This window comes from Pteropus alecto, unplaced genomic scaffold (assembly GCF_000325575.1).
Source record: "Pteropus alecto unplaced genomic scaffold, ASM32557v1 scaffold78, whole genome shotgun sequence".
Classification (NCBI taxonomy): domain Eukaryota; kingdom Metazoa; phylum Chordata; class Mammalia; order Chiroptera; family Pteropodidae; genus Pteropus; species Pteropus alecto.
This window is the reverse complement of record NW_006443124.1, coordinates 9,972,148-9,998,492: the sequence shown is the minus strand read 5'-3', so window position 1 is coordinate 9,998,492 and position 26,345 is coordinate 9,972,148. Positions and strand designations below refer to the sequence as shown.

Sequence of the window (26,345 nt, the reverse complement as noted above, 5' to 3'; positions counted from 1 at the left end):
TCCTCTTCTTTGTTCACTTTGTTCCTTTATCCCCATACCAGGTTGTTTCAGTTCTCTTACTAGTGAGATATGAACTCAAGGCATTTTGCACGATATTCCGACATGCTGCATACAACGGGCAGGTACTTAATATGTAAATGGGGAGGGAAATATTCCCTCATACTCAGGGCCCTTTGTACATTTTGAAATACCAATACTGTACCTGATATCTGGATGTACCCAATATTCATTATACGTAAAAATCTCTGCATAAATTCAACAAAATTCACTCTGAAATAGCTGCATGTCCTTATAAACCTGATGAAGACAGTATGACAAATACTTGAAGCCAGCAGGTTTAGAGTGATGAGTTACACAAAATGCTAGAAGTAAATCTGATACCTGTTTGAAATTATCACTTTCAAACATCCATAAAAAGGAATTCTACCTTAAAATGTATATATCATTGAATAGAAAAAAATATTATGTTAAACTTGGATAATGTATATCGTTTACTATCCTATTTTGTAAATGTTTGAAATTTCTTCAAGTTATTTTTTAAAATATATGGCAGAATTCTAAAACCACCCCCAGCGACACATGCTTTATGATCCCCAGCCCTTAAGTGTGAGAGGGACCTGTGAATATGATGGGATATTATGTGATATGGCACAGTTGATTTTATGGCACAGTGTGCCTGACCTAATCAGGTGAGTCCCGGAAAGGGTTGGGCAATTATAAGTTATGGGCATGTAATATACAGTATGGTGACTATAATTAACGATACTGTTGTATATTTGAAAGTTGCTAAGGGAATAGATCGTAAAAGTTATCACAAGAAAAAAATTGTAACTGGTGATAAATGTTAACTAGATTTATTGTGACTGACTCAGTGTACACAAATATGAAATCATCATATTGTACACATGCAACTAGTATGTTCTATGTCAGTAATCTCAATAAAAAGAAAAAAGAAAATATTTGAAAATAAAAAAATCTCCAGGAGCTCTTCCTGGAGATTTGAAGTACGAGAGGGATTTGACAGTGAGAGTTTTTCTGTTTCAGCTTTGAAGATGGAGGGGATCACACAGCAAGGAATGTAGGTGGCTCCATTTGCTGAGAGTGGCCCCTGGCTGATGGCCAGCAAGGACATAGGGATCACTGTCCTACAACTGAAGGAACTTAATTCTGCCGTAACCCTGTGACCCTGGAAGAGGACCTCAAGCTCTGGATGAGAACACCGTCTGGCTGACATCCTAATTTCAGCATTATGAGAACCTTAACAGGGAGCCAGCCACACTATACTTGGACTTCTGACCTATGGACCAGTGAAATAAATAAATGAGTTGTTTTAACCCATTAAATTTGTAGTGATTTGTTATGAAGCAATAGAAAACTAAAAATATCTCACACACACACACACACAGAGCAAGGGGCAAAAGAATAAGACCAAAAAAAGCTGTTTATTTACACTTTTATTAATAAAGACGACAGAAGGATGAAGTTTCAATATTTTATTCAAGTTTTATTTTAAGTGATGTTAATTACAGCATTTGAAAGGGAGGATCTAATTCCACACAAAATGGAAGACTCTAAAATGTACCCATTAAACTGCTAAAAAATAAACTGAGTGGCGAGAATACAACAGAAGTCTAATTTAGGTTCTGAGTGTTGTCACCATGTGATTACAGTCACAGAGACTCTTCCCAGCTTGCAGCTGGGGCTCTTAGAAGCTATTTCATACTCTGGTGCAAGGGCAAAACACCACAACATGAGAGGGAATTAAGTCCTGAATTATTGGCTTCATCACATCCACCTTCTCCACCCCAAAATGGCACAAAAGAAACAACTACCACGCCCTGCAGACTACTTTTGGTGTAAAAGAGGTGACAGACTGGGGTGGAAACAGGTCATGAAGCTCTGTCTAAAAAAGTCCCTTCAGATGAGTTTGTACACACCATCAAACAGTGAGCCTCTCTCGAATAGGGTAGGAAATCAAGGTTCAATTTCAGGGAGTCACAATTTCATTCATTTAAGCAATACAAATTTACAAAGTGCTTACAAATCATCAGCTTCCACTTGCAGCCATTTCTAGATAAAAAAGAAACCTGACATGTCTAGAGGGGCTGCCAAGTTCCCCCCAAGTCTACAGCTGAGAGGACCTTTTTGGAATTGGGTTTCTTCTGTACCTCTGAAAGGGTAACACCTTAAAGCTGAATCATCTTTAACCCAGAGGTCTAACATGATATTTAGCAACACTTGCATCCCAGACATACAACATTAAAAGGTACACTAAATTCTGAAGGTAGCTATGCTGCAAAATAGTTTAAAATTAAACGATTGTACAGTATTCGTTTATGCTTGAAATTCCAGTCCTAGACCAAGCTTGTGGCCACCAGCGTTGACATTCTTGCCATCCAGCAGAGCTGACAGTGTCAGTTTGATACCTTCCATGGGGAAAATCAGGAAGAGGAAAGGGGGAGGGGTGGAGGAAAGAAAAGAGAAGAAAGGTTAACACATAAAGTGGGAAGAAAAGTTGACACAAGGAGGGACGCTGGAGCACACTGGCAAAACCACATCGAACTCAGAACCCATAAACACCATCTGACTAATAGGTAACCTAGAACAAGCTCATGAACAATCCGTATTATTCCACAGCCTACTCACATCTACTCTATGGACTCTACTTTCCTTTTTCCCCTCATTGTCCCCTGCTACAATTAATCTCTCTACCCTTGACACCATGCAGCTAGCTCCTTCAGCAATGGCACCTTGAAGTGAAACCCCAATTATGAATCAGACGCCAAGGTCTTACACTCACATACACACACACACAAACACAAGTACACACCTAACTGATATTTCCCCTAGAATAGCTTGATTCTACTCTATGGACTCTACTTTCCTTTTTCCCCTCAATGTCCCCTGCTACAATTAATCTCTGACATCATGTAATCTTAGATTTTCAGGGTTCAAAGGCCCAACTTGTCCAAAATGACCCCAAAGTGACATAATCTCCTATGGCTCTAACCTACAGGGACTAGCCTAGCCAACTGTGTGGGGGAAGCCCGCAAACCAGTTTTGCCTTTGGAATGACTTATGGGCTAATTTAAAGAACCTGTTGGAAATTAGTTTCAAGCATTATGTACACTGGGGGGGAAAAAAAGGTTGGAAGAAAATAAACAAAATTATAACAGTGTTAGTCTTGGTCTTTTTCTCTCCTACTTACTACTTCTCCTATTCTCCAAATGTTTTATAATGATTCTATGATCCTTTATAAACATTCCATTATAAAACTTTATAGACATTCATTTACAATGTACTAATAGGCATTTTAAAAGCAATAACACAAAGCAGGAAAGCAGCACAACTTTTTTTAAGACAAAAAACAAATTTCACACACAACGAGCACATCATACCTGGCTTTAGGGTCTGAGTGTATCCTAAGCCTATGAGGCTGGAGTTGTTCACTTTAGCCTAGCCAAGGAAAAGAGAAGACAGAACAAAAATGTTTAGTACTTGATGCTTCCATCTCCAAAATGAATGAGAGCTTTTTAATCAAGCAACTCGACTTCAGAATCAAATTCTCTTTTCTCATGACCACTTTGTTATGGGATTCATTAAATTCAATACGAAATACATCAAAGTTGGGAGCTTGGTCTCAGAGGGGAAACTCAAAGAGTCAACATAATTTTCAATTAAATGGAAGTTATTATTTATATCTGATTCTCACAGGTATCATTTATTTTTTCCCCCGAAATTTCATTTATACTGAGTAGGTCTGTATTTAAGTCATAATGGGTAAAGACACTTTCATTTATGGCCAGAGAGAGAAAAGCCTTCCTTGTATGGAAGATTCCTTGAAGATCTGTTTGTTGAGAAAAGGGAAAAACAGAGTAAATGTCAGACGGGGTTTTAAGGCTTTTTTTTTCCCCAAAGGCAGAACACTGTTAGAATTTTCTCTTCATGAGAAAGAGAAGCAAAAATTACACTGACGTGAAGAAAGTTCAGGACAAGACAAAATTTAAAATGTATACTGGAGCACTAAAATTAAGTGATCTAGCCAATCACTTAATTTTCAGCACTTAGTGAATGTTGATTAATAGTTAAGTTCAATAAAGCAGTTGAGTGCATAATAGTTTTACCCTCATTCTTCCATCTGAGTCGAAGGGCAATCTGGGCCTCTCCCTGACCCCTTTCTGGTGAAATAAGGAGGGGTCAGGAGAGCAAGCTCAAGCCATAAGAACACCGAGTCCTGGGGAAAGCAGGGCTGCCAAGCTGCATGCTTTCCTGCTCGGATGCTATTTTCAGACCTGACATCTCCCATCAGAAAAAGGAGAGCCGGGGAAGGAAGACCTTCCGCCAGTCAGCACCCCGTCTAGCTGTTCCTTCTGGCTCACCCCATCCAAATGATGAGGCCCCTTTCCCTTTGTTTTTACATGCCTAACATTAAAGGAGCCAAATTCAGTTCCTATTTCAGGACACTTAAAATGGGCTGCCCGTAAATTATGCAAACCAGCCCAGAAACTGTTCTGCAACATGAGATTTCCTCATTCCACCTCAAAAGAGATGCAGCCGGCAGTGCCCTGAGACATCAGTGACTGAGCTCGACAGGATTTAATACAAAAACTGTGCAGCAGTCCAAGGGTCCATGAGCGATGCTACAGAGTCTACAAGAAAAGATGCCAACTGCCTGATGCCAGGGCCTGTTTTCTTAACATGCAATACAGGAGCCGGGTAAAAGAATGAAAAATGGGGGGGGGAGGAGGGGGACGGCGGGCGCAGGGGGAATGAACACCTAAAACCTTAGGGTTCGAGGAAACCCCCTTTACAGTCTGCAGCATGGAACAGGGACCAGTTCGAGAAGGAGGTGCTACAGCGAGCTAATCTGGGTCAAATCCAGGCACCAGCGCTTTACCAAATGTCTGCCCTTGGGCAAGTTACTCAACTTCTCTAAGCTTCCAGTTCCTATTTGTGTGATAAGAGAAATGGAATGAGCCTTTACAAAGAAAAAGAGGCGCAGACTTCAAATGGATTATGTAAAAATTTAACATAGTAATCCACATGGAATGGGCATGGCACCCAGAGTAAGTACTATTATCATTATCATTTCACTCATTTTGAACTCTTTTACTCATTTTGCTAGAAAATCTCTAGTCAAAGCATGGAACTCCAGCAATCTGGAAGGATTCTGACCAAAGGGTCAGGTGATGCACGATTCCACAGGCACCTACCGAGAAGCAGGCATCAGGGTCGATCTGATACTTGGCTGCTATTCCGAAGCGAGTGTTACTATTCCCTGCTGTCCAGGCGAGGTTAACAGCGGTCTCCAACTTCTTGTTCACCTTCTGATAAATGGAGCCACCAAACTCTGTCCCATCATTTCTGCAAACAAGCACAGCAGAGATGTCAAGCCACCCAGGAAGGCTGGCTGGAGTGGGGCAGGGCTGCCCAAGTCTGACAGAGGGCAGGGATGTTGTAAATGGACTGGACTGATCGCAAAGCAGGCACCAAATTACAGGAAGCCTGATCAGATGAGACTGACACCAGAGTCAGAAATGTTCAGAGGAAGAAGGGAAGGCTATTCAACCATCACTGGGAACACCCAAGGCAGCTCAGTCAGCTACTCGGGCTGCATGGAACTTGAAGTTCGCTTCCAAAATATTCTTTAAAATAGATGCAGCAATGAGGGCACTGGGACTCTGGATTCTGAGTGATTTCTTTCTTCTGCTGCTAATGTTATTACTTTTATGCATGCTTCTAACATAAAAATAGTAAGGGAGGGGAAGCAAATGAGAACACAGCCAGAAATGGCAAGAAAGGCTGTGCCACAAAGCAGCTACAGTCCTTCGCACCACCAGCCACAGCCACTGCTGGGGGGACAGAGACAGAGTCGACCTAGCCCCTTGGAGAAGAAGTAATTGCAAAAGAGCTTGCCCTATAATTCAGATCGCCCACCTGTACATACAGTCGGGGCCGTGCAGCAACATCTACAGTCCTGGTGGGATTTTAAAAAGAGCTACTTGCTATATTACAGAACATCTCCGCCTTTCAAAATGGAATGAAACCCTGCTGGCCAAACTCCTTCCTCCCTTCCGGGCACACCACAGTGACTCCAGCCTCTGGGAATGCACCCACTCCTCCCTGATATTTTCAACATAAAAAACGATGTCAAAGTTCTGCCTTATCCCTTTGGGTGTCTCAGAGAAGTGGCGTCAGAAACTGTTAACGTGAGCCCACATGCTTTAGAATCCAGCAAAGAGCTTAGAACTCACTAAACCAAAAACAAATTGCTGCTGTTTCACTGCAAACTGCTTCTCACCAGTACACTCTCCCTAAAGTAGATACTCATTAAAAACACTCTAAATTCTTACCCTGAAATACAGCCAAACATTGTACTTCCAGGAAGGCATCGCCTGACTCACCAGGAATCCTGACTTCTCCGAGCATGCTACAAAACAGCAGCTTGTCAAAAGTAATAGACGTTTAAGTTGCTTTGGTATAGTTCAAATAAGGAAATTTTCTTGGGCTGAAATGTGTTTTTAAAAAAAAAAACAGATCTTTCACTATATTCTAAAACCAGCAACACAGTCTCCCTGTACCGAGCTCTCAAAACCATAAAAAGGGGGAATTCATTCAAATTCATCTATATGAAGCACAAAAAGCATCTGTTATACATCTGGGCCTCTGCAAGCACCAGGGCAACCCAGATTAGTTGTGTCAGCTGTTTCCATACCAGTTCCCAAAATAAACCATGTCCACTTCTTAAAACTCTTGAAGCTCGGGATTACATGAGGGAAAACAGCAAATAACCATCGTCCTTCCTAAACTGGTGACGATTCTCAACTCCAAACCAGGGAAGCGCTTTCCATTTCAGTCAAAACTCTAAATTGAAAAACATTTCTATGCTTGTGATATTTTTCCTATGACTTTTTGTGTCTTAACTTTTTTGAATTTACATAACCTTTTTGCCCCTTTTTTGGAGTGCATTTCTATGAGTTTTATCACACGTACAGATTTGTGTGATGACCACCACAATCAGGATACAGCAGTGGTCCCCAACCTCTTTGGCACCAGGGACCGGTGCTCCTATGAGAATCTAATGCCTGATGATCTGAGGCGGAGATGAGGCGGTGATGCTACTGCTGGGGAGCAGCCGCAAATACAGATGAAGCTTCATTTGCTTGCCTGCTGCTCACCTCCTGCTGTGGAGCTCGGTTCCTAACAGGCCACAGACCAGTACCAGCCTGTGGCCCAGGGGTTGGGGACCCCTGGGATAAAGAACAGTTCCACCAACCCCAAACTCCCTGATAGTTGTTCCCTCCTCACCCCCCAGAAGAACCACCAAACTATCCAGCTCTACAGTTTTCTTGTGATTTTTTAGTTTTAAAAGACTCTAAATTTATTAATGATATTCATTTATTATATTATATTAATTTATAAACTGTAGAAATTTCCTCAAAAAATTTATTAATGGAAATGTGATTTGTTTAGACACTACCATTTACTTGTCTTCAAGTTTAAGAAGTCACTTCTTTAGTGACCTCTAGTGGAAAGAAGGAAATTTGGTAAAGCTATACCCCACTTGTGCCACGGGTTAGTTCCTGGAGTCTCTGTGGGATTTTATGGATGAAATCTGTTTTCCTGAGCCTAAATCAGCTCTACTTCAGCTCTCTGGTTTGATTACAAGGGGCTCTCTCTAGCCTAACCTGCAATTTTCTCTTCCCTTCACTATACTGTCCAGGAGCTGATAAACTTTTAAATGCTCCACAATACAGAGAAAACATTCAGCATTTAACTGAGATAAGCATCTCCTAATGCATATCCCATGTCAACATTCCATGAAGCACAGCACGCTGGTCCTCAGGCAACATGCAGAGAAAGAGAGGCAGCTGCACCTTTTCCCCCCGTGTTGTTAGCTAAAACTGAAAGGATCGCCAATGTCCATAAAGCTGCAGGAAAGGGACACTCCTCTGCACTGACATCACACCCTTGCTGTCCCCGATCGGTCACGCTGTGTGTACCAGTGACAGCACTTACTGTTCATAGACTAGAATGAACCTAAAGTCACTTCAGGAAATGGGGAGGTGGGAAACAGACAGATGCTGGCAGGCCATTTCGTTCATCTGATTCCAACAAACTCACTTCACAGTGATTAAAAATGGAGCTTAGAAAACAATCACGAAACACAATCCCCCCACTGCACAACTCGCACACCCACACTCACGTACACTTACACGTTAGTGTGAAGCTGGAATTCATCAGTCTTGTAGCCAACCGCAAAGTTGCTCTGGGTCACTCGAGACTTGGCGGTCTCAAAATTCATCTGGTAGCCGGCCAGCCAGCCCTCATAACCCAGCACCAGGGCACCCCGGACCGAAGGCCCCGCGATGTCGAAATCCACGTCGCAGCCCAGGTTGATGTGCTCTCGCTTGTACCCTGTCTTGATTTTAGCATTTTTTTTCCTGAAGGAAGAGAAGTTGTATGAAAATCGGAAGCTAACTCACCTTGAGACAACCATGCCGAGAAATGCAAACTTTTTTTTTTTTAAATCCCAGCTTAAAGAGGGGAGGTAGGGGGGGCAAAAGTCAGGGTCCCGGCTGTCCCCTGAGCGGCAGCTATGCCACAATGGACAGAATACAGCCTCTCTCCAGCCGAAGCTGGTCTGCAGAAATGCCACAACAACGAAGTGAGAACACACAAGCTTGAAAAATAAGCACTAAGTTATTTTCTTTTCCTATGCTCTTCCTGTGTTTAGTGTAGTGGCTTGCACAGGCATTTATTAGGTAGAGTGCCACCATGTAATTATAGCTGTCATCTAAACAGCGGCTCTTAAGAACGTGGTTGCCTCCTTACTTTGTGGCTCACTTAAGTAAATAAAGAATAAATTCTAGATCCTAGCGAAGTAAATACAACAGTTAGACAGCTTTTAATTTAGTATCCATGGGATCTCAATGAGTATGTATTTCAGAGAATTGGTTACTGATATGAAACCTGGAGCCCCGTAGTCATGGGAAGACCCCAGGTTTAGTCTGTTGATGCCAGATTTGTGTATATGACCAGGTCAGTGCCTCCCTTGCCTATTATTCAAGACCCAGCATTCCTCGGGAAGGGTAGGTGAGTTGTGTCACTTGCAAATATATTATCACCATGCCTTTTACCAAAAGTCGACATCAGAAACAGGATAGCATCTACCAAATAAAATTTAGATTATTTTCACCTGATTGTTCCTGTCATTCAGCTACAAAACGGACATCTCCACAGATAGCAAGCTCCAATCTCAAGCAGAGACGACAGGAGAAACCAGATCTGCTCAGAGCCCCTACGACTGCACAGCCCCATCCACCCCAGCTTCATTCACGCTGAGACTAAAGCTTCATCCACAGCACCCAGACTGTGGGCTCTCAATACCATACCCACCCCCAAAAAGGAGCCAGTGCTCCTCAGAGAAATAGCAGATTCCAGGTCAGGGCAGGAAATGTGCAAGGTGAGTCTGAAGCAGCTGTCAAAGCCATCGAAGACTCCGTGCTGAGGTTGGGGCAACAGGACTTGACAGCTAACCTGCAGAGGCTCCCAGGGGCTTCCAATATGAGGCAGTGTGAACGTCATTAAGAATAACATCACATATGTTTAAATCTATGAACTCTTAACAACAAAACACACACAAATCAGTCATCTTTAGAGACTAGAGAACCGATTTGTAATTTTGAAAACAGTAAATAAAAAAGGAATCAAACATTTATTCCACCTTTCCCATAATAACTATATCTATACCTAACTATAACCAAACAGTTGATGAGACGTTTCCTTTTATTGAAATACTCCAGCTAATAATGATGAAGGAGCATGCGTGGCACTAGCATACAAAGAGAAAACCAGACCTCCTACGTGCATCTCAGTGCAAGCGAACAGCATCACTCACATTTTGGCACACTCCCTGCTTCCAATGGAATCTAAATGAGACGAAGCCTCTAGACTTACTGATTCACAGGAAGTACAGGGGGACAGGGTTAAATGACACCGCAGAGATGCAAACAGCAAATGTTCTATGTAATTCCACAGAACAAATGATCTAGTTTCAACAAATAAATTGAAAGGGGAAAAAAAAACAGAAAGGAGAATCTAAAAAGTAAGAGATTTAGGAGCCATAAGAACCAATGTTTGCAACTTTGCATAACAATTTTTGATTCCGTAAAATCATAAAATCATGTAAATCTGAACAGACTAGAGGTTTCAAAATACTAAGGGATTATAATTTTTTTGCAGTGTAATGATATTGTGGTTATACTTTTTAAAAAAGGAAACTTATTTAAAAATATATGTTAAAATATTTACAAATGAAATTATGTGGTATCTGTTACTTCCAAATAATCTGAGGGTGGGAGGGATTAATTATGGATGTATAAATAAAACAGGATTGGTCATGGGTTGATAACTATTAAAGCTGGGTGATGGGAACATAAATGAAGGTTTTTAATATAGTTTTCTGCATTCTTTTATATGTTTGAAATTTTCCATAATAAAAATTTTATTAAGGTTAAAAACCCAAGTCCTCAATGAGACAAGAATTTCAGTGTCATAGTAGAAAATAAAGCCAACACCCTTCCCAAGTGACAACAAAACTTGCAATTTTCATTCAAGTTGCTTCTGTGAATTTTCACAAGCTTTGAAAGAAAGGCATAACAACTTATTTCTCAATAAGAAAAACTCAAATATATTGCAGTCTGCCTATTCTTTGGGGGAAGAAGTCTGGACTTTGGCCAAGTATCCAACTGGCACCAAGGTGGGTGAGGTGATTGATAAAAAGACAGGTGCTCAGAGGCTGACGTTTAGAAAGAGATGGAGACCAAGAAATCTTATAACTACTAGGTAAAAAGCTGCTTCCTTCTTTCTTTCCTTCTTTCTTTCCTTTTCTTTCTTTCTGTCTATTTGTCTTTCTGTCTTTCTGCCTTTCTTTGTCTTGTACATGTAATTTGGACAATCTCTGCTTAACCATCCTACGATGATTTAAAAATTTACAATGCTGTATGTGTTTTTTATCTGATAATCTTCATTGATTGTACTGCATTTAATGAATATTAAATAGTGCATATTTTGTAAAAAAAAAAAAAAAAAAAGCTGCTGCTGACCACAGAGTGAGATGCCTGTGGCACGGCCTCTGACTGTGGTGTGCACCAGCCTCACTGGACAGTTTACACAGTGTCTCACTGAGTTCTGGCCAGGGACACAGGGTCCCCAGAGAATGGGCAGTGCTGGGGCAGTGGCTCAGGTTTCTTTCCAGGTTTCTGATCTATTATAGTGTTCCATACCTTTGGAGCTACTGCTCTTTCAGATATCATTGGGATTTATTTTAAGCTATTGAAATGGTGGTGCTAATTTGACAAGCAGCTGAGAGAGGCAAGACTCTGATTTGTGGTTATCAAGCTGGCTCTCTCTGTGGTAGGTACTCAGGACGAGTGCTGGTCCCAGATGAGGTCTCCACCCGTGTTTGGATGTGGTCTGTGCTCAGCCCCTTATGGAGCCAGTATCCCTTCCCAAGCTATACCACTCAGTTGCCTTGGAAAGTCAGCTTTCATTCCCAATCTCCATCGAGTCATCAAAACTTTCCTCAAATACCCAGTAGCAATGTGTATGCTGTATGCCCCGAATCTTGGTTTCAAAATATTATTCTTCAATACAGGAACCAAGGCTCCTTGGAAAAATGGCTGATAGCAGGACTAAGGAAAAGCAAGTAGAAGATGAGCCTGGTACACCTTCTGAAAAGGATAGGGGTTTGTCAAAAACACACAGGATGTTCCCCGACAAGAAAAAGCCAAGGGAGTCCAACACCATCAAGCCAATGCTACAAGAAATGTTAGAGACTTCTTAAGAAGGAAAAGAAAAAGATCAAAAGTATGAATAATAAAATAGCAATAACTACATACATATCAATTACTTTTAAATGTAAATGGATTAAATGTTCCAATCAAAAGACATAGGGTGGCTGAATGGATAAGAGAACAAGACCCATACAAGAGACCTACAAGGACCCACTTCAGATCAAAAGACACGCAGACTGAAAAAAGGGATAGAAAAAGATATTTCATGGAAATGGAAATGGGAAAAAAAAAGCTGGGGTAGCAATACTTATACAAGACAAAACAGATTTTAAAACAAAAGCAAGAGACAAAGACAGACGCTGTAATTTCACTTCTGGGTATGAACCTGAAGAAACCCAAAACACAAGGACCCACTTCAGATCAAAAGACACGCAGACTGAAAAAAGGGATAGAAAAAGATATTTCATGGAAATGGAAATGGGAAAAAAAAAGCTGGGGTAGCAATACTTATACAAGACAAAATAGATTTTAAAACAAAAGCAAGAGACAAAGACAGACGCTGTAATTCCACTTCTGGGTATTCACCTGAAGAAACCCAAAATACTAACTCAAATAGACATATGCACCCCTATGTTCATTGTAATATTATTTACAATAATCAAGACATGGAGGCAACCTAAATGTCCATCGGTAGACACTTGGATAAGGAAGATGTGAGATATATATATATCTATATAGATATAGATAGATAGATAGATAGAGATATATATATATACATACACACAAAAGAATATTAGTCATAAAAAAAGAATGAAATCTTGCCATTTGCAACAACATGGATGGACCTAGAGGGTATTATGCTAAGTAAAATAAGTCAGTCAGAGATAAACAAATACCATATGATTTCACTTATGTATGGAATTTTTTTAGAAATGATCGAACAAAACAAAAAAAGACTCGTAGATACAGAGAATATTTGATGGTTGTCAGATGGGAGGGGGTTTTGGGGGGATGGGTGAAAAACAAGAAGGGATTAAGATATGCAAATTGCCAGTTACAAAAAAAAAATAGTCAAGGGGGTATAAAGAACAGCATAGGGAATAAAGTTAATAATATTGTAATAACTATATATGGTGTTAGATAGGTACTAGACTTATCAGAGTGATCACTTTGTAAGTTATATAAGCATCTAATCACTATGTTGTACACCTGAAATACAACATTGTATGTCAAGTGTAATTGAAAAATAAAAAATTATTAAACACACACACACACACACAGCAGACGTCAACTTGAAGGAAGTCCCAATGGCCAGATTTGGGATAATATGAGTAACAAAATAAGTTATAGTAAAGGATTATAACCCATATAATAAATGTGCATGAATCCATACTGATAAATAAATAATTGATTAAATAAATAAATGCAAGGAAAAAACAAGCTCTTCCTTACAATCTCAGTTAATAAATGCAGAAGGAACGATGGGAACAGAAAATCACCATTTGCCACACATAATTGTTGTAGGCAAGCATCACCAATGAATGCTAATACCTGTGAGCCAAAGTATAATAGAATATTTACATAGTCTCAAAGTATCTCCCCACAAGATACTTATTGTTTACAAAGAGAAAAATAGTGGCTTTATAAAGAAACCTGGCAAACACCACTTTAATCAAGTGATGAAAACGAGCATCACTACTACTGAGGCATATTGACATATACCTCCCGATATCACGCACCACAGTGACCACGACACGACATCGCTCCTATGGTTGTCAAACTGCAAAACCTGAGTTTAACCTTGAGGAAACATCACACATATCCAAACTGAAGAATTCTACATTTAAAAAAAAAAAAAAAATCTACATAATTACTGGCCAGTCCTCTTTAAAAGTTGTCAAGGTCACAAAAGACAAAGAAAGACTATGTTCCAGATGAGAGGACACACAGGAGACTTTATAACTAAATGTGACGTAGTATCCCGACTGCACCACAGACCAGAAATAAGACACTGGTAGGACAGGAGATCAGTTAACAGTATAATAGCAACACAATTTCCTGGTTCTGATAATTACATTGTGGCAATGTAAGCTGGGTGAAGGATAAAAGAGAACTCTACACACTATTTGTGCAACATTTTTATATATGTTAAGTATAAAATATTTCAAAATAATAAAAAGTTAAATTTTAAAAAAACCTTTCTTCTTATGTATATTATTGCAGGACATGGAGACTACTCTGCAACCTCCCAAAGGTAGTAGTAAATCCCTTACAAATTGCAAAATGTGCCATCTAGGGCAGGAAACAAAGTCCTAAGCAGCAAATTCAATCATGTGGGTAGACACACCCTCCAGCCCCTTGTCCTATCAGAGGCTCTCTCTGGATAACTTCTTCCATCAAGGCAGGGTGCCTGCAGGGAAGTGGGCAAGCAGGAAGGCAATGCTACTGCAACAGAAACTACAGCAGAGATGAGAACAGGAGTAAATTCGGCATGGTCTTCAGATCATGCATTACCAGGTTATAAAAAGACTACAGCCTCCGGAGGCAGAACCCCTGTCTACCCTGTTCCTTGTGGTCATCCTGCCCCCAGTACAGGGCCTGAATTCAGGAGATCCTCCCTCTAATAAACATTTGTCAGAAGGGAAAAAAAGAAAGGAGAAGGAGAGAGGAAAATAATCCAGAATGGCTACATGTCCTTGCCAGTCACTGACATGTAGGTTTAGGAGACTGACTGCTATGAGCAGAGAAAAAAAAAAGTATGTTCTTGAAAAAGAACAATTCCTTCTAGCCACTTTGAAAAGCACCCAAGGGCAGACCAACACCCCATCTTGCTTCCTGGTGTGCCCATCAGCCTAATTTGTTTGGCTGGAGAGCCTGAGGCAAAAAGTGTAGCCTCAGGAGCCACCGTGTAGTTAGGGATGTTTACATTGTCCCTAAGTATAAAGCTGGGGGAAGGGCCCTCCGAGCCAGAAAAATGGGGCTTGCACCAGTGACTGGTTAGCCCCTGCTTCCAAATGTCACCTGCTGCCCTACAGCCTTGGTCACTTCCATTACCAGCAGCCTTACTCACATGAAATGGAGCGTAACTGGACCAGAAGTCCTGCAGCCTCTACAGCAGAGGCCAAGACAACAGTAACAGTGCAGAATCTTACTAGACAACACTGCTAAATGTCCTTGCAGAAAAAACATGAGGTTCTTACCCAGTGTTTGGTGAGAAGGATGAGTCAAAGGTCAGCTTCAGTCCACGTGCAAGCTGAACATAAAAGAAATTCGCCAGTAGATTTAGTCAGTCACAAGGCAGGCCAGCAGATGTCAATTAATAAAACTGTCTTTTCCCAGGCAACCATTACCTGATCTTCCACAGTAATCTCCGTGCCGAGTGTGTTGTCAGTGTTCCATTTCTCTGTAAATGTCAGACCATATTCAGTCCATCTGTACTTGGTTTCCAGACTGCCTGTCACTTTGGTGGTCTCAGTGTTGGCGGAACCTGAGCTTGTAAATTCCTTTAAAGGTGAGAGAGAGACAGTCACAGCCTGCACCCCAGCTCTTCACTTGGCATCATTCCACCCCTTAAACAGACTATACTTTCCTTTACGCAAGAGGTGATGATATCCTGAATGTGTGGGGGCAAAAGCTAATTCTAGAATTCAATTAGATATTTAAAGTACAGAGGGGGCTAAAGGAGCTTGCTAATTAAAGGAATCTCATGGGAATTCTTATCAGCTTCCTTCCTCCCCTGTAACTCTTTAGTCCAAACAGAAGGCTCTCCTTCCACCTTGCCTCCCTCCTGGTAGAGAAAAAGCACTGGGCTGAAGCTGACACTGCTGTAATTCAAGCCCGAAACTTCTTCCTTCCAACAATTATCACACGCACAGTCTAAGAGCGACTACTAAGATTTTTAAAAAAAAATAATTATGCAGCAGAGAACACAGGTCAATTTTGAAATAAGGAACATGAAGAAAAATAAACCTTATGCCTGATATAGCTGTGAATATTAACAGCTACTGAATTGGGGCCCTAATGGCAGAGTTCCCCTGGACCACCCATCCCACAGAGAAAGCAATAAAGTGACAGCCACAAACTGCCACAATTAAAGTCTCTTCGTTTGACTCTACCACCCAGGACATGGAAGTTATTGACTGATCTACAAGAAATCCCCATGTTCCATGAGGGTCAGGCAACTTACCAGTCCATTCTCAGATTTTGTTTTCAAATCAAGTTTTATTAAGCCGAATCCTGAAGAAAGAAAATTATAACTGTTAAGAGGTTAAATAAGTAATTCAAGAGCAGCTACTCTGCCTCCCTTACGCTGTTTCAAAATGCCATGAATACAGACTGCGCCTGTCCCCACTGCTGCCTGCCTATGTGCAGAGCTCAGTTGCCATGGCACAGTCGCAGGCAGAACAAGCGCAGGCCCCACGTGGCCCCCACCTGCGCTGCCAGTGGAGTGTGAAGAAAAGGTTCGTGATGGCGTGGGCACGTGCCTAAGGATGGGCTAAATTTAGAAATCGCACTTCACTGCAGCGGGACCCACAGAGCTGCTCCACGCCTGGGAGAGGGAACAAGAATGCCCACTTGTCTGCAGCAACTCTGGAGCCTGCCCCAACTGGGTGCACAACCCAAACTGCTCTCCTAGCTCATCTTTTCTCCCTGACGTGAAAGTGCTGAGAGCTGACTGACCCGGGTCTCTCAAACTGTGATGAGCAAAATCCCAAACATGCCAATCCAGTCTGTGAGCTGACAGGCCACTCCATGCAACACTCACCATAGCCCTTGGTGAAGACGTCCCTGGCAGATTTGCCAAGATCAACATACGTGGGAGGCACAGCCATCTTCTGCTACAATAAAAGAACCACCAGAATAAATACATTGGTAATTATAGAAATTAGTTTTCCATAAATAAAAATGATCAGGTATAATTAACAACCAATAAAAATCATCAACACTGAGTTCTGGGTACCTTTTTCTCCCAGGTGAGGACAGGGAAGCCTGTGCTGTCTCCTGCTTCTTTTTGTGGCCAGAACTTGAGACACCCAGTAAGTTTTGTTGACAAGAGATCAGCCTGACTTTACACCTCTTCTCCTCAGCATCCCCAGGACCAGCATATAGCAGTCAGTAAATATTTGCTGAATGAATGAATGATCAAAGGCACATTCCCATGAGCCAGCTACTTTACTGAACTGCAGGACTCTTGCCAATAAAACATATCTTCTTACAAGAACGTTGACTGTGAGGACATTAAAGGCACTGAAGAGAAATCAGAGCTTTTCAATAGCAACCTATTTTCCATATAGTTCTGATTTCATTCACTCGACAAATATCTATGGAGTACCTACTATGTGTCAGAGTGGACCCTTTTCACACAACTTTTGCATTTTAGGAAAACCCACTTCGAGTATCACATTCCTCACAGGGAATACAGTAAAACTTAACTAATTAGGCAAGTCTTCACATGAAAGGCAATACAAGCATATCCGCCCAACCCCCCCCAAAAAAACTGTAATTCCAGCAAACATTTATTGAGCTCCAATGTGACTATTTTAAAACCAACTATCAAAGTACTGCTTGGGATTGTTGCATTTCACTAAGTTAGTCAACAAGCACTTGTTAAGCACCTCGGGATTCAAGGAAGGCGAGTAATTCAAACAGCCTTGCCTCAAAGACCACACCGTGTCCCTGAGAGGCTTTGCTTGGGCACATTATGTACACAGAATTAAAATCCTAATTCTGGATGGCGCACGCTCTGTGCTCCATCAAGGAGGAGAGGGCCAGGAGACAGCACCAGCTTCTGCATCTTCTCCATTTCCAAAGCCATTAGCCTCAATTAGCCAGAAATTCAGCTAACCCAAGGATGGTTCCACTAATGTCTAAAATACAGCATATCTAAACTATCACACTGAACCTACACACATTCCATCTTAAGTCTCATGTATGTGTACCGCATAAACAGCTGCAGGGCATGTTCCTGGTAAGGACCCACTGAAAAGTGGTCCGAGGGGTCCCCAGGGAACAATGCCACAACTGGAGGTCCAATTCCTTAATTTCAAAAACACTGCAGCGGGCCCACAGAACCAATGAGCACATTGTAAAAGAAACAACTATAAACTTGCATACTTCTACATTGTAAAAATTGTGGTCCAGGTTCTACTTTACTTTTTTCAGAGGTTTTGCTAATTCTGCCCCAACTCACTTCTGTGTCAGAGCAGAGAGCAGCCCAGTAAGCTGTTTACACTATCCTATTTTTGTTGGTGTTATTTCTTACACATGACCAGGCTAGAACCATGGGCAGCTCAGTCTACACATTAGGGTCAGGGCACAAAGAACACTTGGGGAAGATCCATTTTACACTGCCTCCACTGGTTCTTTCAAGTCTGGGCACACCCCTTCCACTCCAAATAAACCCCACAGGCACCCCCACCCCAGGGACAGACCAGGAAACCATCCACCACGTCCTCCAGAAATACCCCCTGCCTAAGGCATATGCCGCAGCCTGGCCCCCTCTCAGGAGAAGCACTGAAACAACTCTGGAGAGAAAGCGGAGGGAATGCAGCCCCAAGCAAACTTGCAGAACCATTCGGCAAAGAGCCCAGATTATTCTCCACCCGGCCCCAGCACTAGCAAGTATCAATGGGCCAAGTGACACTCTTCAGTGCTGCCCCCTCCCCAGCTGGGCCACAGACTCAGCCCCAGGGCAAGGGAGACAGCAGTCCAGTGGCATTATCTCTGGGTCAGCTATGACCTTCCTGGGGAGCTTTCACATCTGGACACATCCGTCCCTCAGGGAAAAGACAGAACACTCATCATTTAATGTTCCCCGAATGCCTGCTCTCATCACTAATCCCCAAAACCAGACAGGCAAAGCCACCTGTCAAAAAATATTCTATGCGCAGCAAACGTCACCCTGAGTACATGGCCACTAAGGATTACGCTCCAAGGACAGCGGAGGGGACAGCAGAGGGAGCTCAGCAGCGGGCTGAGTGGAGCCAAACCAACTCCTGGACCTGAGGTAACACCCTCCAAGGTGGGCAGCAGAATGAAACCCCTTCACTAAGGCCCCCAACTGCAGTGGCTGAGGCTTCCCCTTCTGCTTTTTGGCAGAGTCCCCCAGCCCCCACCCCAGTCTCCTGCTGCATTTATCTGGAAGAACTGAGGCAAGGCCTGAGGCCGCTCTGCCTCTCTGAGAAGCTCAGCTTTCTTACAACTGCAAACAACACCCAGAAAATGCCCATTTCACACAGTTCTCAGCACCCACTTCAAAACGATTTTATTGTAGAAATAATGATTCATGTTTTTCAGGCTCGCACTGGAGGGAAGAGTTCAGCATTCTGCTTTCTCATCTGATTTTCTGCCTGCACTAACCTGGAGGCTGAGTCTTGGCCCTGGCCCCTCCCTCTACTCAGATCAGCTCACCTTCCATCTCTACAGCATCCACCTCATGCGCCTTCAGAAGCCCAGCCTCCAGAGGCTGAGCACGTCAGGGCACTCTGACATGGGCAGAACAGCCTGCCCTGGACAGATGGAAATCAGAAGGCTGCCTGGGAAAGGCAGAATCCCAGGTCTGTGCCTGGGTGATGGCTTCAAGGCAGAGCCCTGGGAGCATGGTTCCCAGGATAAGTGGAAAGTGAGGGACAGGCAGGGCTGGCTGAGCAGGACTGATAAATCACACCAGGAGATAAGAGACCCTGGTTTCCTTCCCCTGCCTGCTAGCCTACCTACCACCCATTCCCTGGCTGACCTTGAACAGATTATGCAAGTGCCACACAGCTCAGGAATGAAAATCCAGCCCATACTGGAAGCTCAGAGGGGAGATAGTGTATCACCCAGCATAGTTTGGGTAACACTTACATAACCTCAGTCTTGGGGAGAATGTACCCGCCTTGACTCATCAGCTGCATGGCAGTGACAGCTGCTCTGCTCCCAGCGCCCCCACTACCTCCACAAGTACACACCTACCCCCAAATCACACCCTTGAACTCAAAGCATCCCAGAGCCTGTCATGCATAAATTTATCCAAAACATGGAAAAAGCTAGGTGTACAAAGATGCCAAGGCCTGGCACAAGTAGGTATTCAATATCAATGTTTGTTTAATGACTAAATGCAGTGAGCATCAAAGTGTTTTTATAGTAGAAAAAATAGGAACTAAGTATCTGACAATAGAAACTAAGCAGATAACAATGTAACCAGGAAGCAGGAGCTCCCCTGCAAAGCAACTGCAGCACCGCAGGCAAGAAGGAGGGGAACAGGGAGACCCTCGCTGGTACCCTCACCCCCACTTTGGCCTAAGGAGAGCTGAACTCAGGCTGAGGAGGCAAAGTGCCTTTAGAAATGAGCTCCTCTACTTCTCAACTCAGAACCGAGTGTGGACTTTATTTGAAGAGCCTTGGGGAGCCACTTTAGGGTGACTGACATGCCTGTTTAGGATACTCACTCAACCAACAGATTGGCAAAAATGTAAATGACAATAACTACTTTTAGTGTGGGAAATGGTCACTCCTATTCATGCCAAGCTGGGGTATTAGGTACAGTACAGCCCTTTTGGAGCCAATTGCTAGCAGTGCCTAAGTGGGCAAGCATTAACCCTAGCGGCAATTCTACTGCTGGGGACCCACCCGCCATAGTCCCCAAGGCACCCAAAGTTGGGTACAGGGAGATGCTCACTGCAGCATTATTTGTGACACAAAACCCAGAAGCATCCTAATGTCCATCAATGAGAAAATGACTGAATAAAAATTAAGGTACTTGCAAACTAAGGAGTATCATGTGGTAAGCAAAAAGAATAAGGTGGATTTATAGGCGATGGCACAGAAAGCTATCTATGATATGGTTAAAAGAAAAAAGCAAGTTACAGAAAATGTGTAATTCCATGGAATTAGAAGAAACCTGCTTTACATACACATCTTTATATGTTCACGCATTTGTGAATGAATGGAAAAGGCTGTGGAAGGATATGAGCCAATCTGTAAATGTGGCTGCAACAGAGCTGCTTCTGGAAAGGGTGGGGGTGGGTTAGGGAGGGAGTGGAGTTAAAATAGGATTTTCATTTTTTTAGTCTACTTCATTATCTAAGTTGTTTTTGTATATTGATTTTTTTTTTTTAAGGACAAAAAATTATAAAATGCAACCAATGTGTCTAAAATTGAGCCAGGTTGTCTTTGCAATGCCACAAAAAGCCACATTATAAAAGGCTGCTGCAGCAGGAGTGCCAGGAGGAACAGCCATCTAGAAGGTGTCTATACTGGTTCGAAGCACACTGAGACCTCAGTGTTATCAGGAGAGGCCTGAAGGAGGCACATTCTACTCCCAGGTGACAGCCGTGGCTTTGGCCACCCAGCCCAGAAGGCGGGAGGAGGCAGAGTCCCTGACTTTAGGGTGCATGAAAATCGCCTGAGGCACTTGTTCAAAAGCCCCCCTCCCTCCCTCTCAGCCTTTCACTATCTAACGAACGGGCAGGGCAGCCCTCACATGAGAAGTGGGCTCCCTCCCTGCACCAAGCACCCCCCAGAGCCCCCATGTTGAAGTGTGCTCTTTTCTCTGCAGAAGCTCCCTCAGAAGGATCCAGGCAGGGGAGCCTTGGTGCCCTCGGAGAGCCAATACCCACTGCCATGGTTGACGCAGGGAGCCCAATAGCCATGGGTCCCCAAATCTCAGTCAGGGACACCTGGGAAGAAAAGTCTTCTGAACACAGGTCACACCCAATGGGTTGAGAGACAACATCTTCAAGAGCAAGGGTATCACAGGGCTAGGACCTAAACACTTAGAGCCACTCGGCCACAGCACTTCCCGGCCATCTGGGTGCCCAGGCAGCAGGACACAGTGACTATAAGCCTGCAGACGTTCTCGCCAGCACCAGCCTTTCCTAGCTGCGTCACTTTGGACAAGCCACTTATAACTTATACTCCCATGGTCTCGTTTTGCTCATCTATAAAATGGGGCTACCAACAGTGCCTTTCGACCGGAGTTGCTGCAAGGATTAAGTAAGTCGATAGGCAGAGCACGTAGAAACGTCCGACACACAGTGAGTACGCACTAAGTGGCAGTGGTAAACACAATCCATTATTCTGAATAGTCTTCGTTTGTTGCTCCAGATTCACTTTCCTCCTCCATCCTGCCCTATGCCCCGAGACCTGGTAATTACAAGACTATTATCGATGGGCGATGGCTGGCTTCGGCCAACAGCAGAAGGCACCAGCAGAAGATGGGAATGAGGGTGGGGCACTCACCCCCAGGTTCCCTCCCTGCTGGATCTCGCAAAAGCAGTGACTACTTTCTTCCAACCAAGTCCGCAGCTCCTGCCAAGGGGCCTCCTCCCAGTTTCAAAGGACCCTCAGGGCCACACTTCCTATCTGGTGCCCCAGACTCTACCGACACTTTTGCAAATGATCCCTTCATTATGCTTCCTTTGATTGCCCCATGTGAGTGTGTGATTCCTGCAAGGACCTCGACCAAATGGCAATCATCACGTCACCATCATCATCACCATCATCATCTTGGATTCCCCTTGGGAAGGGAGAACTGAAGAACACCTTTGGCTCTGCTGTTTCTCTAACATCATTCTAGGTGGTTTGTCAGGGCAGAACTGGGCCAGCCTATAAGAAAGGGGAGCATCAGACCAGCCAGAGATTAATGCAAAAGCACCTCTTTCTAACTCGGGACCAGAAAAAGCAATTTCCCCAGCAAGAGGCCAGCCCAGCTCTGAAAGCCAATCTGTGGGGCCGACACCATCAGGAACTTCCCCACACACCCCCAGCCCACAACTTCTCACCAGGAATGGGCAGCCCAGGAGAAGAGCCCCTGGTTGGGTCTCCCCGATGCTGGCAAAGCCGACGCCTCATGCTCTGGGAGCAGGTCTAGATTTCCAGGGCACCTGTCCTTCCCTCCCCCTTCCACGACAGTCGCACACGGGGCAGCCCAGCTTTCCAGGCGCTGCTTCTATTTTAAAACTGCCTGAGAGCTGGGCTACCACCAGCTTCCACAAGCCTCAAGGGAATGTAGCTTACTTAAGAGCAGCCTGCCCACCCACCTATCAAGGAGAGAAGGCCTGGGCTGGCAGGCAGCATGCCAAGGTCTGGGTCCCAGATGCACCCAAGACTCCCGCCTGATCTCAGGCACCTGGATCCTCGCTGCCCAGTTTGACCCACAGAGGTTAACACAGATGGTGATTGGGCAAGCAGAGCTGGGAGTCGAGCAGCTCTGAGTCCTAATCCCACTCTACCACTCTCTAGATATGTGACCATGGGCAAGTCACAAACTATCTGCGCCTCTAACATGGGGCAATAGTACATGACTCAGCATCATTGTGAGGATTAAATGAGATGAATATAAAGCACTTAGTACAGTGGCTAGTACCTGGGAAGTATGCAATAAACACGGACAGTATTTTGTCACAGGTTTTCATTTTATATATTTCTTATAATTATGGTTGTCATGCAGATTGCCGAGAGGTTACCTGAACCCCAGGGTCCAGAGTCCTCCCTGACCATGATGAGGTATTGTTTAGTTGAATATTGTCCAGCCAGGTCCTGGAAGAATACCTCACACCTCATCCCAGAAAAACTGACCCTTCTGATAGACACCCAGTGCTACTGACCTTGCGACAAATAGGAGTGACTCCACTCACCGCTACTCACTGACAGTTAGCCTCCACCCAGCCATGCACATGCTCGCTCTGTTCAGTGTGAAAAAATAACACATCCCTACTGAACAGCAAATTCTCCTTTTAAAGGGGCATTCACTTCTGTTAGCTCCTCGCAGTGGCCCCCTGGAGCGACAAGTGCAGTGTGACACACCAGCCCTGGAACTAGCCAGACCACGCCCTGAATTCCAGCTCCACTGCTGCTGAGCTGTGTGACCTTAGATAGTTACCTCACCTCTCTGTGCTCAGGCCTCCTGACCTACAAAATGGAAACAGTACCTTTCCCCCAAGGCTTGTAAGATGGTGAATTCAATGTCACAGAGCGTTAAGTCGAGCCCCCCAAAAAGTGCTGAGCAGGCCCTCAATAAACAGTGACAGTGATGATGATGATGATCACACTTGTATACCAGGCCCTCAATAAACAGTGACAGTGATGATGATGATCACACTTGTATACTGGAGAAACTGAGGGACAGGAGAGTGACTTGATCTGTACTAGACCCTATGGCTCATGCCAGAGCCGTGTGGTGAGCTCAGTCTGCTCTCCAGGACTCTTTCCAGCACAGTTCTGGGTAAAGGCTTAGATTCCCACTCACCCTCAGCCCCCTGAGAGCAAGCTGGAAAATGGAGCACTGTGCCCAGGCCCAGCTGAGGATCCCACCGCTCGCCTTTCTTCAATGGCCACCAGAAGAGTCTGTGGGGAGCCTGAGGCCACAGACCCTCTGACCACTGAGGGGCTGCCCGCAGGCTTGGCTGGCTCTCAGCCACACACATACCTCTCTCAGTCACTTCCACCAAAGAAGTCACACCGTGAGAAATGCCAACAAGGGCAGAATGGACTTTGGCACCTTGGGAGCATCTTACCGGTAAAGGTGGGGGTGAATGTGTCTTGTTGCCACCAGCCCAGAGGTTGTTGTCCACATCTGCCTAGTGCCCAGCAGGACCAGAGGCCCACAGACAATTCCTCACTATATGGTCCCCCTGAGCCCCTGTGCTGTGTCAACAAACAGCCCTACAGAATAGCAGAAATAAAATTAAGTAATCAACTGACAGCAGCCTCCCTCCCCAAGGTCAAGCACTTTAGTTGGGTCACCTCCAACAGAAGCCATTGGCCCACCCACCATTAAGGAGAGAAAAGGCACCAAGTCCAAGGCCTTTAGAAGAATCCCAGTTGCCCATGTCACCCTCCCCTGCAAGCCCAGAAACACTAGTTTAACAAGTTTCCCACAGGATTTGGAAAGTTACACAATGAAGATAACGTGTTTAACGCAGTTATTTCAAATTAGGGAACAGTTTTGTTTCTCACTGCTCTAGGGTTATACGTACCGTTGCAGTTCTTTAAATATGTGTGACTCTGCTAGGCAAGGCTAGTTTCTGGAAATGAGTGAGATGTGTATCCCTCAAAAAGGATGTCCAGGATCAAGGGACTGTGGTCTGGGCATGCAGTCACTACACATGCCCATTCAGTAATTCCACGAATACTTAATGAGCACCTACTATAAGCCACATGCCAGAACAGTAAAAAACCATCCTGTCAATAAGGGTGAGGCGACTCTTACATAAAAAGCTACAGTGCAGTTACCCCCACGGACCCTTCTCAAGTACCTACTGTATGCCAGATGGCACCACCACAGGCACTGAAAACAAAGCTGCACAGGGCTTAAGCCTGACGGTGTAGGAACTCAGTCCAGAGCTGGGGTGGACAGAAAGTCAGGCCCTGGGCAGTCTGCCCTGGCCTTGCCAACAGCATATTAAGCAAAGGAGCTCATTTCTCTATCTTCCCCGGAGAAGGTGGACAAGGGGATAGGGGCCTCAGGTGGGACAGGCCTAGGTCTGCATCCACGTTCAACTTCCTGCTCCAGCCTGACCCCGTCTGTAAACTTAAAGGATTTTCATGAACTATCCTAAAAGTTACTTGATGCCTAAAACACAAATGCTTAATAATACCTAATGTTCAAAATAACAGGGACTATGTTTATTTAACCCTTTCCAGAACACCACGTGGAGTAAACGGGGTCTGCAGGGGATGAGCCAGATCCTCCCAAAAAAGCCTCAAGGGTAAGTGTCAGGCTTTCTCCCTGCCAGGCACTGTTCTGAAGACTTCACGTTCATCAACTCATTTTATTCTTCCCAAAATCCCAACGAAGAGGTATAAGTGCTCCCATCCTATAGATGGGGAAACTGAGGTGCGGTCCTTCGGGGTGTCTGACCTTGAACAAGCCCCTAAGGATACGGGCCTCAAAACCATAGCTCTGAACCAGTTTCCAGAATGCACCGCTACATTTGGGTAATGAATGAGGGACGGAACCAGGAATCCCTGATTAGGCCAAGGGGCCCCATCGCTCTGCAGGACCTCCTTTTCCTAGACCTAACCTGCCCAAGCAGCCCAGGCCCCAGCTCCGGACACTGCGGCCTAAGTCGATTCTCCGCCTCCAGTTCCGCCCCGAAGGCGCTGGCATGCGCGGACAGGGCCGTGCGCCAGCTTCTCCGGGCGTGGACCCGGCAGGCCGGACAGGACGTGAGGGACTGGGGGCGCCCGGCCACGGTCGTCACGGTCGTCCCGCAGTGACGGCGTGGCCTGCACAGGTCCGTGGGCCCAGCCCGGCAAGCATGGATGGCGGGTAGCTCCCGGGCGGACCCGCGCTGTCGGCATCGCGGGCCAGAGGGCGCCGCTGGGGAAGGTCACCTAGACCTGCAGCCGGCCGGGCCTCCACGCGGCGGCCTGTGCCCCTCCGCCCGCAAGTCCCCGCGGGCTCTGGCCCCAAGCCGCAGACGCCCCCAGATGTCCGGCTTCCCGCTCCAGCACCCCGGCCCATTCGCCGCCCGCCCGCGCGGCCTGCTCTGCCCGTCGCTGACCAGCCAGGCCTGCGCGGGCCGATCCCGCTCCCTGCCTCGCCCTCGCCTGTTCTTTTCC

General features: G+C 44.7%; 1 protein-coding gene across 2 annotated transcripts in view; it reads right to left on the bottom strand.

The window, feature by feature from the left end:
- Positions 1-1,478: 1,478 nt before the first annotated feature.
- VDAC1 (voltage dependent anion channel 1) overlaps positions 1,479-26,345 on the bottom strand; it is a 31,467-nt gene continuing 6,600 nt past the window's right edge. Inside the window, exons 1-9 of one of the 2 annotated variants that reach the window (XM_006923136.3) lie at positions 16,759-16,915; positions 16,564-16,636; positions 15,985-16,034; positions 15,149-15,301; positions 14,999-15,051; positions 8,217-8,444; positions 5,214-5,364; positions 3,399-3,456; positions 1,479-2,426 (exon numbers count right to left, since the gene is read on the bottom strand). In XM_006923136.3, coding sequence (XP_006923198.1) covers positions 2,335-2,426; positions 3,399-3,456; positions 5,214-5,364; positions 8,217-8,444; positions 14,999-15,051; positions 15,149-15,301; positions 15,985-16,034; positions 16,564-16,630 — 852 coding nt within the window. In that variant the 5' untranslated portion in view covers positions 16,631-16,636; positions 16,759-16,915 and the 3' untranslated portion in view covers positions 1,479-2,334. Of the gene's footprint in view, positions 2,427-3,398; positions 3,457-5,213; positions 5,365-8,216; positions 8,445-14,998; positions 15,052-15,148; positions 15,302-15,984; positions 16,035-16,563; positions 16,637-16,758; positions 16,916-26,345 lie in introns of those variants that run through there. The other variant, XM_015598178.1, reaches the window with a different exon arrangement.